Source organism: Hordeum vulgare, chromosome 6H (assembly GCF_904849725.1).
Source record: "Hordeum vulgare subsp. vulgare chromosome 6H, MorexV3_pseudomolecules_assembly, whole genome shotgun sequence".
Taxonomy (NCBI): domain Eukaryota; kingdom Viridiplantae; phylum Streptophyta; class Magnoliopsida; order Poales; family Poaceae; genus Hordeum; species Hordeum vulgare.
Window position 1 is genome coordinate 466,546,643 of NC_058523.1, and position 16,244 is coordinate 466,562,886.

A 16,244-nucleotide genomic window follows, 5' to 3' on the forward strand; every position below is an offset into this window, starting at 1 on the left:
TGCTATCATCGACGATTTTTGCTGCATTGACGAATTTGACGGCCAAACATGATTCAATCTGACGGATCTGACAGCTCACATGTGGGTGCCGGCATAGATCAGTGCCCAAAGCATATGCAAAAATATATATTCACATGCATGGGCCTCACTTCGGGAAACAAACTCTTAGGACTAACCTCTTGACTGAAAGATGAGGAACTACCGAGGCTCGATAGATTGATCGTTGACACGAGCGCGCATGTGTAGGCAATAAACGAGAGATGTTTGGTTTAAGATGGGCGACGATGGAGCTATAGCCAGCCAGCGATGGAGCGAGAGCGCGCGCACGGTGTCGCCTGCCGGACAGGACAGGAATCCGGCGCCGTCGCCGTCAAGAAGCTCATAATTCCTTTGACTAGCTTGGCCCATGATATGCCACAGCGCGGCTTCTCCGACGGGCGGGATTCCGGCCGGTAATACCCTCGCCTGGCCGTCGCCGTCGATGGCACGTCCGTCCCAATCCCCCGCTCCGTCTTTCCACGCCCATCTTTTTGACCGGGAATATATATCCCGATCCCTACGACCGTCCCTCCCAAAGAGGGAGGCCAGATTAAAGCCGGCCGGACCTAGAGCTGTCCAGGTCGACCCATCGATATCGATAATACTATGCCTATATGCTCGTGTGCTTTCTCGCATGCACGTACGGCTCTCATACTCTCCTCTTCTTTCCGGGTAAATTGTCCACTAGCTCGCTAGCTCCAGGTGTAGATCAGATGAGCCATTAGCGGTCAACTGCATGGCAATCCATCGGCACGGGCCAATCAGGTGCCTGCAGGATGTGAGCTCCAGAGACGCAGGATCTAACCCAGCGTTGCTTATAAGCTAGCAGACCATTCTCGGACGTTAACCATTGTTCCCGACTTTTAGCCCATCTAGAGGCCGAAAACCCCTCTGGTTTTGAAGCTAAAAAGTTGCACAAACCTGCATATTCTTGGTCAAGATGACACGTGCGTGCACCTGGGCCGTGATGTTAAAGGGTTGCTGCTGCTGCTGCTATATACATATATATGGCGCCATTATTTCTTGACGTTGAGACATCCGTTGAACTAAGGTTATCTGGTCGGCAGTGTAGGGCATATTTCCGATGATGTTAAAGGGCTCCGCTGCTAGTATGTGGTGCATTGTTTTTTTTTACGTTGAAACATCCGCTGAATTGTGGTTAACTGGTCGGCAGTGTGTCTGTGTGGGGCATTATTGTTGTTCCCTGAGAAGTGATAGGCAGCATTTTCATGTTCTTGGTGTACAAAATGCCTCTGCTACGCATGATTTATTCTCACGAACAAACAAAAGGAAAAATATCTATGTTGGTATGTGTAATGCTTTTGGTTAGACTAGCAAAAAGAGTCCGTGCGTTGCAATTGGAGAAAAAATACCACACACTTTTAATTTTTTAATAATCATTTTGATTTATTAAAATAATAAGCTAACTAACTAATGTAGTTAGTCCTATCCTATTTTGTTGAGAAATCAACCCGTCCATTGTTAATTCCACCATGATGAGAAATTGAGCGGGACAAACAAAGCAAAACAAAGAGGCTACGTGAATTGATCAATAGTCTGTTATCTTATTTCACTCATGGGGTAGAGAATGTGGGATCAAATGACAAACTGAAGGTGGTGTTCCATTCTCTGTCTCTACAACAATATAATCTTACATTCAATACATTCATTCATCAGCAAACGAATTCCCACAAAACAAAATTTCTTGCCGGTGCTTGGCACACGGTTGGAGGCATGGGGAGGGGATCTCACCAGATGATGAGTTCCTGCCGGAGGAGGGGATACGATGAGGGGAGCAAGGGTTAGGCGCCTCTATCTGGCCATAAGGAGTCACCGTTGCCGCGCCATAACCTCGGAGTTCCTCGTGTGAGCTATGGAGACCGCCTCCACCTGCAAGTATTTCGCTCCGCCGCGCCTTATCCGCGCGCCGCCGCCTTCTGCGTCGAGCAGACGCATCATCCCCAATCACTGTAGCCGTCACGTTGATTTGATCCAGAAGTTGTGCTCGAGCGCCAAAACGGGGGCAACAAGCGGGCAGAGGTACGACCGCGGAGGCGGGTGGGTTGAGATCGACAACAGTGGTGGTTGAGGTCGGCCGCGGCGGTGAGTGGTATGACAGCGGCCTGGGCACATGCCAGGGTGGACCAGGGTCGACGCAATGCGCTTGAGCGCCGCAACGGGGGCAGTGAGCGGGGAGAGGTACGGCCGCGGAGGCGGGTGGGTTGAGATCGGCAGCGGTGGCGGTTGAGGTCGGCCGCGGCGGCCAGTGGTGTGGCGGCGGCCTGGGCACACGCCAGGGTGGCCTAGGGTCGACGGGAGGAGGCGATGCTTACGGGTATAATTTTTGCAGCGAATCTTTTTTTCCTTTTGCGTTGCAGATAAATGATGGAGCGTGGGTTGAATAACAAAAATTACAGGGAATTTTTTATAAAAATAACGCGGTGGGTTTTCCGACGGAACCGATAGCCTCTTTATTATTAGGTATAGAAGTATGTTAGGTTACAGTTTGCACGAGATCCTCTCATGGCTGCGCCTCTCTTGCCTGCTGCCCAATAACGATCCCACTCTGCACGACTGGTGGTGCTCTGCACGACACGACACCCCTAAGCCTATGCACAAGGGATTGGCTTCCGCCGCCTTGCTCGTCCCTTGGATGATTTGGAAGCATCGCAACGGATGCGTGTTTGAGGGTGCAACACCGTCGGTTACCTCCCTGGCGGCTACGATTAAAGAAGAGGCCGCCCTCTGGGCCAGAGCGGGCGCCTTGGGGCTCCGGACCATCTTGCCACAAACATGGGATGTTCACTAGTGTGTATGTGCTCACCTTGTAAATATGCCTCCTAGGAGGAGTGTACTAAAACCCTTCTTTTCAATACAATGAACCGCAATTGCGCTTTCTCAAAAAAAAAACAGTTTGCAGCCAAACCAAGTGAACATATGTCTACTTTTGTGCAACAACTGATATTAGTTCCACATGACATAGTTTAACAACTCAAACAAAAATCCTGAGTTGAGGCACTCTAGTGTTTCCAAATGTGGGATAAATACCAGTTTTAAGGCAATGTTGCTTGTGCCATATCATTTATCGAAAATCTTAAAGAACAAAGGTTCACCCCATAATCTCATATTGCAACATCCAGCGGCGCCGCACAATATAGACGTCGCGTTGTAGTGGCGTTAATTAATTATTTATCTCTTGTCCTTTTTACACGAGGTGTATATTTTTCATGAATTTTGCAAGTTAGTAAGACATATAATTCCTGACATCCACACATGGTTTCTTTAGAAGAAAACTTGTCTTGTATGGCATGTGTGATGATGTCATTTTTATTCTTTTTACGTTACAATGGTGCTAACTTAGTAATGTCACTATGACGACGGCAACAGTGGTGTTCACTTAGCAATGACACACATATCGTATGACGATAGATGATGTGGGAGAGAGATAGACAAAAAAAAGTTATTTGCTTTTCTCTTACCTAAGAGATGATCTCTTCAAATGAAAGACAAAACAATTCACATCATTGTACGATATGCTATCTTTTCATTATATTTTTTTGTTGCGAGAATCTTTTCATCAAATCTTATCTTAATTAATTTAATCGTCACATATTTGTATATGCCTTGAAACGTATAAGAGAACACCGTCTTTAAATGGCCTGAACCGATATGAGACATTTAGATGCTCGTGCACTGGGAGTCACGTAGGGATTTGAGTCTCTCATAGCTTAGAGCATGGTCAATAGTATAACCACCTGCTGGCTGTAAGATATTGTCATGTCATCTATAACTCATTTTATAGTTAATTAACATATACAATAGTTGATTAGAAAAATGTATTACTTTTTTATTATATGGTCCATCTTTTATTCTCATAAAATGTTTAGGAGCACGTGCTAAAGCTGACTCTTAACTAAGAGCCCAGATACCTTCTCTCTTCTTCTCTTTCCTCCAACTGAACAAAAATATACTACCCCTGTACCATAATGCTTGTTGCTGTCTTTATATGTTTATTTCTTACAGCCAGCTGAGTCAACTCTATTATACTTGCTCTTATTGATTTATTACTTCCTTCATTCTTAAATATTTGTCTTTTTAGAGATTTCACTACGGACTACATATGGATGTATATAGACATAATTTAAAGTGTATATTCACTCGTTTTGCTTCGTTGAATTTAAAAAAAACAAATATTTAGAAACGAAGGGAGTAGATGGTATGTAGTAACAACGCCTGCATGCAGGTTTAACTCTTATTCCTCACTCGGAATGGAGCAATGGCAGTCTAATAGGCCTCTTCTCGTGCAGGTTCCATCTCTTCACGAAGTTGGCCTATAAATAGCCGCTCCCATACCGCTCATCCTCGCCAACCTCGAGATTTGAGAGATCTTGATCGACCTGCAGGAAGAATCTCCAGGAGCGCGATGGACAGCAGAAGGGAGTCCGCGGAGACCTTGAGGTATGAAGACGTTGAGAAACGCCATTTTTCCTTACCATAGCTAGTGACCTGCTAACATACAGCAGTAGCCGGTAGGGTTGCCTAGCTCGAAGGAAGGGTGCCAGGAGAGATGATGGACGCTTGCCTGACTGAAGCATGTGTGTGTGTGTACCAGGAACAAGTGCTCGGCCTGCTTCCGGCAGTACAACAAGATGGAGCACCTTGTGGAGCACATGAAGGTGTCGTACCACTCGGTCCACGAGCCCAAGTGCGGCGCCTGCAGGAAGCACTGCCGCTCCTTCGAGTCCCTCAGGGAGCACCTCATCGGTAAGCTACCAGCAAACTCAACCACTACCATATCTCTAGCTATGGCATCCTCCGTCTATGTCTTGGGCTGAACAGCTGAACTGAACACGCCGCTCCTTGTGATCCTGGCAATGAAGGGCCGTTGCCCAAGGCGGAATGTGCGCGTGTCTTCAGCGCCCGGGGCTGCAGCATCTGCCTCAACATCTTCGACAGCCCCGCCACCGCCAGATATCACCGTCACACCTGCCAGTACTCCCGCGCTGCTCCGGTAATTAGTGTTCTCCTTCTCCACTCCCTTCAGTCGCCGCCATCGAGCTCTACGTGGCTTGGATGCTAGAGCTCCCGGCCAACTTTTTACAGAAATGTTGTTGGGAGAACAGAAATCAGAATCTGATGTTTCTCTTCTTTTTTCTCAGATGCCAAAGGGTGGCGCAGGTGGACGCGCGGTCGCCATGGCCTGCAAGATGGTCGGGGGAGGGAGCGACGGATCGGTGGACCTCTGCGCGAGAGTGTGCCTTGTTGGAGAAGATGAGAACATCATCTTCCAGACCTATGTAAAACCCACGGCGCCCGTCACAAACTACAGGTAGCCTACGTACCTTGGGACTCACTACTGCTCTTGCTTACTAGCTTGACAAGATCAACTAGATGGATTGTTTTCTGAAGCGCAAAAGATCAAGCTGACCATTTGGCTCTTCAGGTATGAGGTGACTGGGATAAGGCCCGAGTACCTGCGGGACGCAATGCCACTGAAACTTGTGCAGAGGAGGATCCAGGACATCCTGTGCAACGGGGAGCCGCTGTGGAAGATACGGCCGAGGAGCTATGGAAGGGCAAGGATCCTCGTCGGACATATCGTGGACCATGACCTTGAGCGCCTAGGTTTGGAGTACCCGGCATTCATGATCAGGTACAGATCTTTGCTCCGCGAGCTACAGCTTGTTCCTACTATCTCTTCGTGAATTCCCTCGAAATTTACTACTATTTTCTTAACACAATTTATCTATGGACGTGCAGGGACACCGCAAAGTACCCGCCCCTGATGAAAACCACCAAGCTGAGCAACACCCTGAAGTACCTCGCACAAGCATATCTTGGGTATGTCACTTGATAACTGAGGATTACAACAAACTCTCAGAATTTTTCTGGTATTTTGCATAATCCTCAAGAGGTTGTCCTTCTATCGCGTTGTAGATATGATGTCCATACTGGCATTCAGGATCCATATGAGGATTGCGTCGCGGCGATGCGACTATATATCAGGATGAGATCACAAGCTCACCCGCGAGACTACGCCACCGGTTCAGGGGAGGTGCAGAATAACTATCCGGCCTGGAGGCAGAGGGAGCTGGAGAGGATGAGCCCGGAAGAACTCCTGGCACTTTCAGGATCAGACTACTACTGCTGGTGCCTGGACCCCTAGACGGATGAGCTGAAGAGAACAAGGCCCGGCCGGCCGACCGATGCTGGTTCGGTCATACTCCATCCGTAGTAATAAGGACTACGTATGTCTAATTATCTTTGGACTTATATATGTATGGTGGGATTGAGTATAATATTGGTGATCAAGAGTTGTATGAGTCGTATTTAAGAGCAATGATATATAGTAAGAGGATTTCTACTTTGCTTTATGTATCTAGAAAATGACAAACCCAGCTCCGTAGCTAATAAACACCGCGGAGGCAGATAAACAGGCATATAACATTGCATTTATACATATATAATGAAGGTACATTTTGTACAGCTTGTGAGACTATGCCAGTGCTAAATATACATCATACTGCAGAAGATCATACCTGTGCGAATCAGTGATGATCTTCTATGCGCACAACTATAGAAATGCCTTACATTTGTGTCACTAAACTTTAGGTGCTGTTTTAGCATCTGCCTGTGTGTCTGCCTGCTTGGGGGTTTTCTCATCCTTTTGACTCCTATTTAGCTTGATGAACTCAAGACACTGTCGAATGATTGTCAGCACGGTGAAATGTGTCCCAAAGTCGTTCTTGATGACAGGAGGGTGGAGGAGGTTGGGGCCATTGTTGCTCCAGGTGTAGTTCTCGATGAAGTATACACAATCCGTCCTTGCCCTGAACGAAACCTCTTTTAAAAGCTCTTCAGCTTGCCTTAATGATCTCACGGACTTCTTAAAAGTCAATACAACGATCAAATTAAGCCCTGTTAACAGATGTTAAGTAACAATCAGATTAGGCCTCGCTAATATATGAAATGAATAATAAGAAGTTATATATGTTGTTTGCAACATCCAACCTAATATGGTAACTTGGATTATCATCACCCTTAACTCCAAATAAATCTAACTAGGACGTATACATATAGGATAACAGCATTTATCAGAGCATCCATGTGATTGATTAGTACAAAGCTTATCATCAAATAATCAATCTTTTGATCACCAATAAAGGCTGTATCTCAAACCACCATGATACATACATACAAATGCAAGAAACAGTGAGCATTACAACTCCCGGATCTAAGAATACTCCCTACGTCCGGAAATACTTGTCCTAGGAATTGATGAATCTAGACTTATTTTAGTTATAGATCCAATATATCCATTTTTAGGACAAGTATTTCCGGACGGAGGGAGTATAACACAAGGAAAACAATAATAAGCTATTTAGTATATGTTGTTTGTAACATCCAACTGATTAAAAGGAATCATATGAGTGCGACAAGGGGAGAAACCCTAGCCGCCACCGCCACCTCCTCCGCCACCCTCTTCCTCCCTTTGTTGTCCCTAGAGGAGGCCGTTAGGAAATCCTGCGGGCCGCCAGTGAAGGGGACGGCGGGGCCCCGACACCTCGTGACCAAGGCGCGGTTGGGAGGGCCATCGCATGGCAGCGGATCGGATTGGCTGCACGCCCTCTTCCTTTGGGTGCTTCTCCTGGCGGCGCGGCATGGAGGGCGACTTCGGTAGGGGGCGTCGTCCAATCTGCGGCGCAAGGATCCCGGAGCGGCGGCTCCGGACATGGTTGTGATGGTGTCCCCTCCGCCGGGGATGATGGGTCTAGAGGCGGCTCCTTGTGGCGGCGCCTAGGAGCGGTGGATCACGGGATCCCGAGCCCAGGTTCGTCGTAGGAGGTCCCCATGGCGACGATATGGCGGTAGAGGTGCGTGGATTTGGGGGATCTTTTTGAAATCCCAGGTCGTGGCCTCACCACTGCTCTTCGGCTGCCGCCAGAAGATCGTGCACCGGTTGTCATGGCCCTTCGGCTCGTGCCCAGGCGCGAGGCGGAGCGACGAGGCACGGGCAAGTGGCGCGCGCGCATGCGGTGTCGTAGTTGCCTTCTTCACTGTTCTGCTGGGGCTGCTGGTTTAGCTTCAATAATGGAGGCTGTCCTAGGGTTCTTCTAGCGTCAAGACGGTGTTCTGCTTGATGTCAACCCTCTTTGATCTGGTCATTGACGAGTTTCGAAAGGCTTCGTCGGAGATCTCCTTTAGCTGCTCGACGCGTGTAGATTGCTGGATCGGATGAGATTCGGTCATGCGCGCCCCTATTTCAGCTCGTGTGGATTCAGGAGGGCGTGACACAGAGCTTCATTGTCTGTTGACATTATGGGACATGTCTGTATTTCGATTTCCATTGTAAAGACAATAGCGGAGAAGGTCATTGTGGGTCTAAAGCCTAATAATGGCGGATTGGGTCTTCCAGACGATGAGGACTTTGCTTGGTGTTTTATGACTTGTAGCAACATCATCGGTAAGTGGGGGAGGCAACACATGAGGAATACAAGATCTTAGCTTCCAGGTTGAAAGCCCAACGTATGGCCTTAACTGGTTGTGTGTGGTAATAACCTTGTTGAAGGTATTGTTTCTTTAGAGCACGGATTTTCTCTAGGCTGAAAAACTAAGATCTATGATCGGATGACGATGACGCTTCAACACTCTTTCCTTCTTGGAGGCGTCGCACATGGAGAATTTGGACTTCGGGTGTTGTCTTGGTGGTGGTTCGTGCTGCTGTTACAAGGAATTGATCATTGTAGCGAGATTTTCTTTTTTTCTTTTTGTTTTTGGGTTGTGTGCATTCATAATATTTTAGGACATTTCGTTGTTGTAAAGACTGGGTGTAATTTTTTATCTTCGCTATATTAATATATTCCCTTTATAAAATGATAAATCAACTACAGTTAATCTCACATAAATCTCCTTTTGTGAACTCCACATAAAACTGACTAAGAAGTATGCATATGGACCATAACATTTAGCAGAGCATACATGTTGATTAATGGCCAGTATTGGGCGTCGACGCGCAGGCGCAAGCGCGAGCGCCGGTCGCAGCGCGACCGTCAGATCCGTGCGGGGCACCGTTAGATCTATCCATGCAGCAATTTTCCTCGATGCAACAAATTTCGTTCACGATGCAGCAATTTCGTCAACGGTTGCAACAAAAAAAAGTTGTAGCCAAAAAAACATCTACGTGACCGTAGCAAAAAAACGAAGCTGATGATGCGTGGTAGCAAAACAAAAAAAGAGTTGTAGCAAAACAATCCGATGAACTCGAGGTGCAACTCTGACAAATGTGTATGCAACTTTCTAGTGAACGGTTGCAGCAAAAAATAATACGGTTGTAGGAAAAATTAGCAAAAATAAAAAAACACCGGTTTGTAGCAAAAAAACCGACGAAGTCAAGTTGCAACCAAACATGAATGCAGCTTTTTTAACGAACAGATGTAACAAATGAAAAATGCTAATAGCAAATTTAAACACTAGTAGCAGCAAATTTATACGGAATAAAAGTTACATGCCCTGACCATCGCGCGAAAAATGCTGTATGGCCCGCGCGAGACAGCAAGCGACCGGCGCGTCGGTTCCGCCGATGCGCCGAAGGGAAACGTTTCCCTTGATTAATTTGATGGTTACAGATCACAACTATTGACCTATTGTTAAGGAAAATGCTTACAGCCGGAGCGCCGGCCGCATGAAATATTGTTTTATTGCAGATTTGTTGTAACCATATATAAATTTGATAAATTAATCCACACATGTAACTTTTTTTAAGTGTAGATTTGCTACAAACGCGGTTAAATTTGCTACAAGTCTTTTCTGTTTTGTTGCAACTTGTTCATTAAAAAAGTTGCATCAATGTTTGGTTGCAACTCGAGTTCGTTGAATTTTTTGCTATAATCGACGTTTGATTTTTGCTACAGCCGTGTTAATTTTTGCTATAACCGGCATCATCTTTTACTGTAATCGTTCACTAAAAAAGTTGCATACACGTTCGTCAGAGTTTGCAACCCGAATTTACCGGATTGTTTTGCTACAATATTTTTTTTTGCTACCACGCATCATCAGCTTCGTTTTTTGCTACGACCACGTATATAATTTTTTGAATAATTTTTTTTTTATTGCAACCGTTAACGAAATTGCTGCATCGAATTTTTTTTGCTGTATGAAGATCTAACGGTTCAGCCCGCATACAGTTGACGGATAGGCGGGCCGCACGGGGCCGGCCGAACTATTCGGTCGACGCGCCCGCGCATAGCATTGTCCTATTGTTAATCTGCAAGATATAGATCCGTGGATTGAATGCTGCTAGTTGGGCCACAACCGCAAGCAGGGAATTCCCCACTCGTGTCCTCACGGCTCATAAACAGTACGACAAACTAGTCAGGCGAAAATTCTCTCCAAAAATAAAGCAGTCACACGAAAAGTTCTAGAACCTTCTCGAAACCAACTGACCTTTTGCCCTCACGACGGCAGAGATCTCCGGCAGGCGCTTCACGGCCGCGTTCCGCTCCTTGGTGGGCGCGTCGCAGCGCAGCACCAGCACCACGCACTCCGGGTCCCCGACGCTGACCGCGGCTTCGATGGCGTCCCTCGTCAGCCTCGCGGCCTCAGGGAGCGGCGGCGCGTCCAGCAGCTCCACCACCGCCTCCTCCGCCCCCATTTCCCCGTCCGCGCCGGAGATGACCGCCTTCACCTTCAGCCTCCTCCTCGTGCTGTCGGACCCGCCGCCCGGCGGCGACGCCTCCGCGCGCAGCAGCAGCGGGCCCTCCTCTGCCGCGAGCGCGCGGCACGCCGTGTTCACGAGCGAGCTCTTCCCGTGGGCCCGGAACCCCGTGATCAGGATGGACGGCGGCGGGGCGTCCTCGTCCCCCTGGTCGTCGCCGCCGGTGGCGGCGCTGTCCCCGTCCTCGCTGGAGACCAGGGCGGCGACGGCCTCGCGGATGTCCCGGCGGAGGGAGGAGACCGCGTCATCCCGCAGGAGGCGCGCCGCCGCGACGATCGCCAATGCGCCGGCGGCCGCCGCGGCGGCGATCTTGAGGAGGAGGGGCAGCTGCCGCGGCGCGGGCATTCGTGAGGAGGAGGAGGAGGCGGCGGCGGCGAGGCGCCTCTTCGTGAAAAGAGATTTTGCGAGCGGCTATATCGGGAAGGGTGCATCGGTGTTACGGTTTGTGAAAGATTCGGTATTCCGTAAACGGCACAAGGCGTGGTTTTGGGGGGAAGGTTTGGGGGGAATAAAGCTTTTGTCTTCCAATGAAGCATTCGATATGCAAGCCGAGCACGTCGATCTGCAAGACGAGCACGAATAGAATATGGGTACGGGCTACTGTCCTCTCTCCCTCTCTTTGCCTCTTTGGGATTTCACGAGGGCCATGTCTGATTTGTCTCAAATTGTGAGACATGGTTTTCCTTCCAAAGTTCCAAGAGTGTTTTCGTGGGTCTCCTTCTCCCTCCCCCGATACATCATTCATGGAAAGTACAAAGTATTTTTTAAACATAATAAAAGTTACCTCGAGGTTCTCCAGTGAAGGCCTCTACAGCTGGAAATATTAACACATTTTTATTACTTTAATTCATGAGTAAATGCTGCCATTGAACAAATTAGATAAATTTCAATTCTAAGCTGAGAGATCCCTCTCGATCCCCTTCCCTTCGCCTTCCCTCCCCTCCCGATCCCTTCCGACTCCCTCCACCTCCCCTTCCCTCCGCCTCCCCTTCCTTCTACCCCCCTCCTCCCCCTAGTCGTCGTCGGATGCCGGCTGGCCAAAGCCCGTGCCGGAGGATGATGGCGGCGACGAGATGTCCCTCTGTCGCTGCTTGGAGGCGGGGCTGTGACGGTGGATCTTGTGCGGGCATCTCGGAACGACATTTATATGGCCATGGCGCCGGTCACGCATCGATGTGACCTCCTCTATCTTTGGTTGACTTTATCGTCGGTCCAAAGGGATCTCGTTGGTGGGTGTTGCCTCGTGGTGGCTTTTCGGCGACGGATCAAGTGGAGGAGGAGATGGTGGCCTAGCTGCCGAAGTGGGTGAGGATGCCACCATCGTCATCGACGCCCGTGTGTGTCGTTTTCCTCGTTGGAGGCGATGGTGGGGGCGTTCCTTGCTCCATTGTTTTTGAGGGGGTGGGGAACCTCACATGTGGAGGAGGCTTCCATTGACGGCGGCGCCCGTGGGAGTCGTAGCCCTCGTTGGTAGCGCTGAGGGGACTCCTAGATTCGATGATGGCGACGTCTTCGTCGTCACCCCCGTGGGGGCATCATCTTTGGAGACATTCGTCGGTTGGATGAACATGTGAACGACTTCGTGGTTGGGCGTCGGTAGGTGGTGGAGCGGTGCTTCATCCTACACATCGATGGCAGCGAATCTCGGTGGCGTGGCACAATGAATACTCAGCATCGGATGGGTGGTGATGGACTCATGCAGGAGGACGACAATGTCTGGCGTCGTGGTGGCGTCGATGGCAAAGAGGCCTCGCAAGGTTGATGCGTCAGTATTTGATCTAAGGATGGATCGATGGATGAAGGAGGTAACGACCCTTGCAGTGTGCACATGTGGTGCCCACTGAAAATGCACCGGACCGGTGTGTAACCGAGTTCAGGTACTGTGGCTTGGATGGGGCATCTGTCATTAGATGTTAGGTGTTGATGTGATGTCTATTTGGTATTAGGCTCAGACATTCGACACACATTCATCACGGCGATAGGAGTAGCGACAGGTGTTGTCAACATGATGGCTTCGGGCTTAATAATATATTACCTTGTAAGGGCTTTGTTAATAATTAATAGAATGGTTGCATGCATCGCCCAGATGTAGAGGCCGGGGGTACATCCTCCTTTTCAAAAAAGAGGGTAAATGATAAACATGGCATCGACAGTATGCAAATCATACCGATGGGTAAACATGTGAGTAAATATGAAACATAGAACCGAACATCTATGTACGAAACATATACGGCTAGCATATGAACGAGCATATAGATGATGCACAAATCATATCCTCCGGTAGGCCAGGCTAAGGCCACAGCGAGCGAACGGCTTCGGCGTCGTCTGTGGCCTTCTTTTTTCCAGCGTCTTCTTCATCCATGGGGTAACCTTATGACCCTTCTCTCAGTGTAGGATCTCGAAGGACGGGGTTCCGGAGCCCTGCTATCTCGATCGGCCGTGGACGCAGTCTTCGGGATGGGTTCGTCGGAGGCAACACAGTTAAAGGATGTAAGTGCATGTAGTGCCCCTTAGTGATTTTGGTGGTTTAAAGACTTATAGGTTAAGTATCTAATGTGTTCATAAGTATACACAGGAGCTATAAGTCGCCGAGGAGTTTGAAATATTCGATGAATATCGACCCTAAAAATGTATATCTTCGGCTGAAGAAATTGGTCTGAAGCTGAAGAATTGAATCGCGAAGAAATTGTGATGAAATTGATATTCCTCATGAAGATATTGAAAATGAGGATTCGGTGTGTCCTGAAGAAAATCAATCTGAAGACTTTGAAGCATGAAGATTTATCGTTTCTGTTTTATTTTCTTCACACTTGAGTAATTGGAACACCGTACTGTTAAAGGGGGTCGAGGTAACACTTCGGAATGAATTTCTTCATGATGCTGAACCCAAGCCTAATCCTACCAAAATCCTCAAGTGAGGAATATGAGAGACACGAGGACTCTCACAGTTGAGGGTCCCGACCGTTACCGATAGTCGCGCCACATCATTGATCTTATCCACACCAACGGTCATATTATTTAAGGGCATTAATGTAAAATCATGTCGGGATGCTCCTAGGCTATAAATAGCCGCCCCCACAACCATTAGCTGGTTAGCTGCTCTGTTAGAAACTGACACTTGTCATAAGAGCAACCCAAATTCCTCAGTCTTCGAGAGTAATTCATCAGTGAGGAAATACCCCAAACACCAAACCACAAACCGAAAACCAAGTGATTGAGCATCACTGAAGAAGTTGTTCCTCTGTGGGACTGAAGCCTTTTACCTTTGAGGACTGTGCATCCTCCAAACGGTTAGGCGTCATGGTCTAGAGCAATCCAGCAGTCAATTGTGGATCTCCAGGTGACCAAGTTTGTGAGGGTTTGGAAGTCTGCCCTGAAGACTTACCACAAGTGTTGGGCGAGGACTGTGTGTTCTTAGCCCAAGGAGAATACGGTAGAGACTGTTTGTCCCGGGACTGTGTGTCTTTTGGTTCAATACCAAGCCGCTCCAAACCATATGTACAACTGTCACAACAGTTGGACCTGGGTCATCAACCACTGTCTTCACTGTGAAACGGGTTCTATTTCTTCATCTCTTTAAATTTCTCATATTGTATGTTGATGATTTTCACTGTCACTGTTTGAAGAATTTGCTGAAGACTTTCTCTGAAATTCCTCAACCCCAAATTCTTCACGCGAGTTAATCCTCATCTGTTTTCTCCATGCCTGCATACGATGCAAACTGTTTTTCACATCCCTCACCCTGAAAAACTGTTGTAGTGATACTTTGCACTCCTGATCCTTTTGCTGTTTCCGCTGCAAGTTAGTCATCAGTGAGGAATTTCCTCAAAAGGAATTTCCTCGGTGATGAAATTCTAAAAATCTCCTATTCACCCCCCCTCTAGTCGATATAACGCACTTTCAATTGGTATCAGAGCAAGGTACTCCCTTGTTCTGTATGATTTTGGTTTAACCACTTGGAGTTTTAAGTTATGTCGACTGCAGGAATGATCAAGGTTACTGTAGCATGTCCTACTTTCGAAGGAAAGGACTTTCCCTTCTGGAAGACCAAGATGCAGATGCACCTACAAGCTATTGATAATGATCTCTGGCATATTGTGGAACATGGCGTCCCTATCGTCACTGCTACTGTCTCTGCTGCTGATGTGAATAAATTCAAGCAACTTGACTCTCAAGCGAAGAATATCATCTGTGGCCATCTGAGCAAAGGTCAGTATGGCAGAGTGAGTGCTTTGGGCTCAGCAAAACTTATCTGGGAAAGGCTGTCCAAAGTTAATGAAGGAGTATCAACCCAACGTGATTCTCGTGTTGATGTTCTTCGCAATCGCTTCAAGAGGCTTGACAATGAAAGCTGCCAAGATACCCTTGATCGCCTCAGTGACATATCAAATGAACTGCAAGCACTGGGAGCTTGAGACATTACTGATCATGAAGTTGTGAAGAAACTGCTAAGATCTTTGGATTCTTCATTTGATACTTTAATTCTGATGATTCAAGAGAGACCAGACTACAAGATGCTTGATCCAGCTGATATATTCGAAAGACTCAATACTCATGAATTCCAGCAAGAAAAAAAGAGAGATCTATATGGACCAAGCTATTCTAGACCACGTGCACTCAAGGCCAAAGCAATTTCCTCATCTGAAGAAGAAGACTCAGATGGTAGCATTGGTGATCCTAAAGAATTTGGACAGGAGCTTGTAATGCTCGTGAGGAAATTCCAGAAGTTTACACGACATGGCCAGTTTGGTAAATTTTCAAGAAGAGATATGAGGAAATCAGAATCTTCATATGAGGACTACAAGAAAAGAACCTACCACAAATGCAAGAAATCAGGTCACTACATTGCTGATTGTCCTCGTTGGGGAAAGGAATCAAAGAAGAAGAAATACAAGGATGAAAGTTCTGACGACTCGAAGAAAAAGAAGAAACCTTCAAAATCCTCATCTTCAAAGTCCTCATCTCACAAGAAGACTAGTTTCAGAAAGGCTCGGGCACTTATTGGCAAGGAAATGGACTCCGAAGTAGAATCCGAGGAATGTGATGAAGAGGAGGGTTCTGATGAAGACTCAGAATCTGCACAGGCTAGCCTTGCACTTGCAACCACATTCGTCAGCAAGTCAATCTTCAACCTTGAAGAAAATGATAACACCATCCACACTGATGACTATGCTCATGACTTCGCTCCAACCTATTACTTCATGGCAAAAGGTTCAAAGGTACCGAATGATGCTTCCTCCTTTGATTTAAGTGACTGTGAACCTGATGATTATAAAAAACCCAGTTACAGTAAACTTGCTATCATTGCCACCAAACAACAAACTGCCCTGGAAAAGCTTCAGAAACTGCTAGATAGAAGTGATGATCTGTTGAATGATGAAGTGAATCTTACCCAAATCCTCACTGAAGATATGAAAAGTCTTCAGTCCATATTTGATAATCTTCAAGATCGTGATGAAGATATGAGAAGCTGAGGATTTCTCATGATGAT

The 16,244-nt window shown here is 47.4% G+C and overlaps 2 protein-coding genes across 2 annotated transcripts; one reads left to right on the forward strand and one right to left on the reverse strand.

The window, feature by feature from the left end:
• The first annotated feature begins 4,421 nt into the window (after window positions 1–4,421).
• On the forward strand, window positions 4,422–6,407 carry LOC123404812 (RNA exonuclease 4-like). The gene is made up of 7 exons (XM_045098759.1): window positions 4,422–4,497; window positions 4,652–4,803; window positions 4,920–5,050; window positions 5,199–5,368; window positions 5,483–5,692; window positions 5,800–5,880; window positions 5,977–6,407. The coding sequence occupies exons 1-7, from the start codon at window positions 4,463–4,465 to the stop codon at window positions 6,203–6,205; spliced, it is 1,008 nt and encodes a 335-aa protein (XP_044954694.1). The 5' UTR covers window positions 4,422–4,462; the 3' UTR covers window positions 6,206–6,407.
• Window positions 6,408–6,443: 36 nt separating this feature from the next.
• LOC123404813 lies at window positions 6,444–11,470 on the reverse strand. Its single transcript, XM_045098760.1, has 2 exons — window positions 10,483–11,470; window positions 6,444–6,957 (listed from the first exon to the last, which is right to left on the reverse strand). Exons 1-2 carry the CDS (start codon window positions 11,096–11,098, stop codon window positions 6,641–6,643), a joined length of 933 nt encoding a protein of 310 aa, XP_044954695.1. The 5' UTR covers window positions 11,099–11,470; the 3' UTR covers window positions 6,444–6,640.
• Between the last annotated feature and the right edge of the window lie 4,774 nt (window positions 11,471–16,244).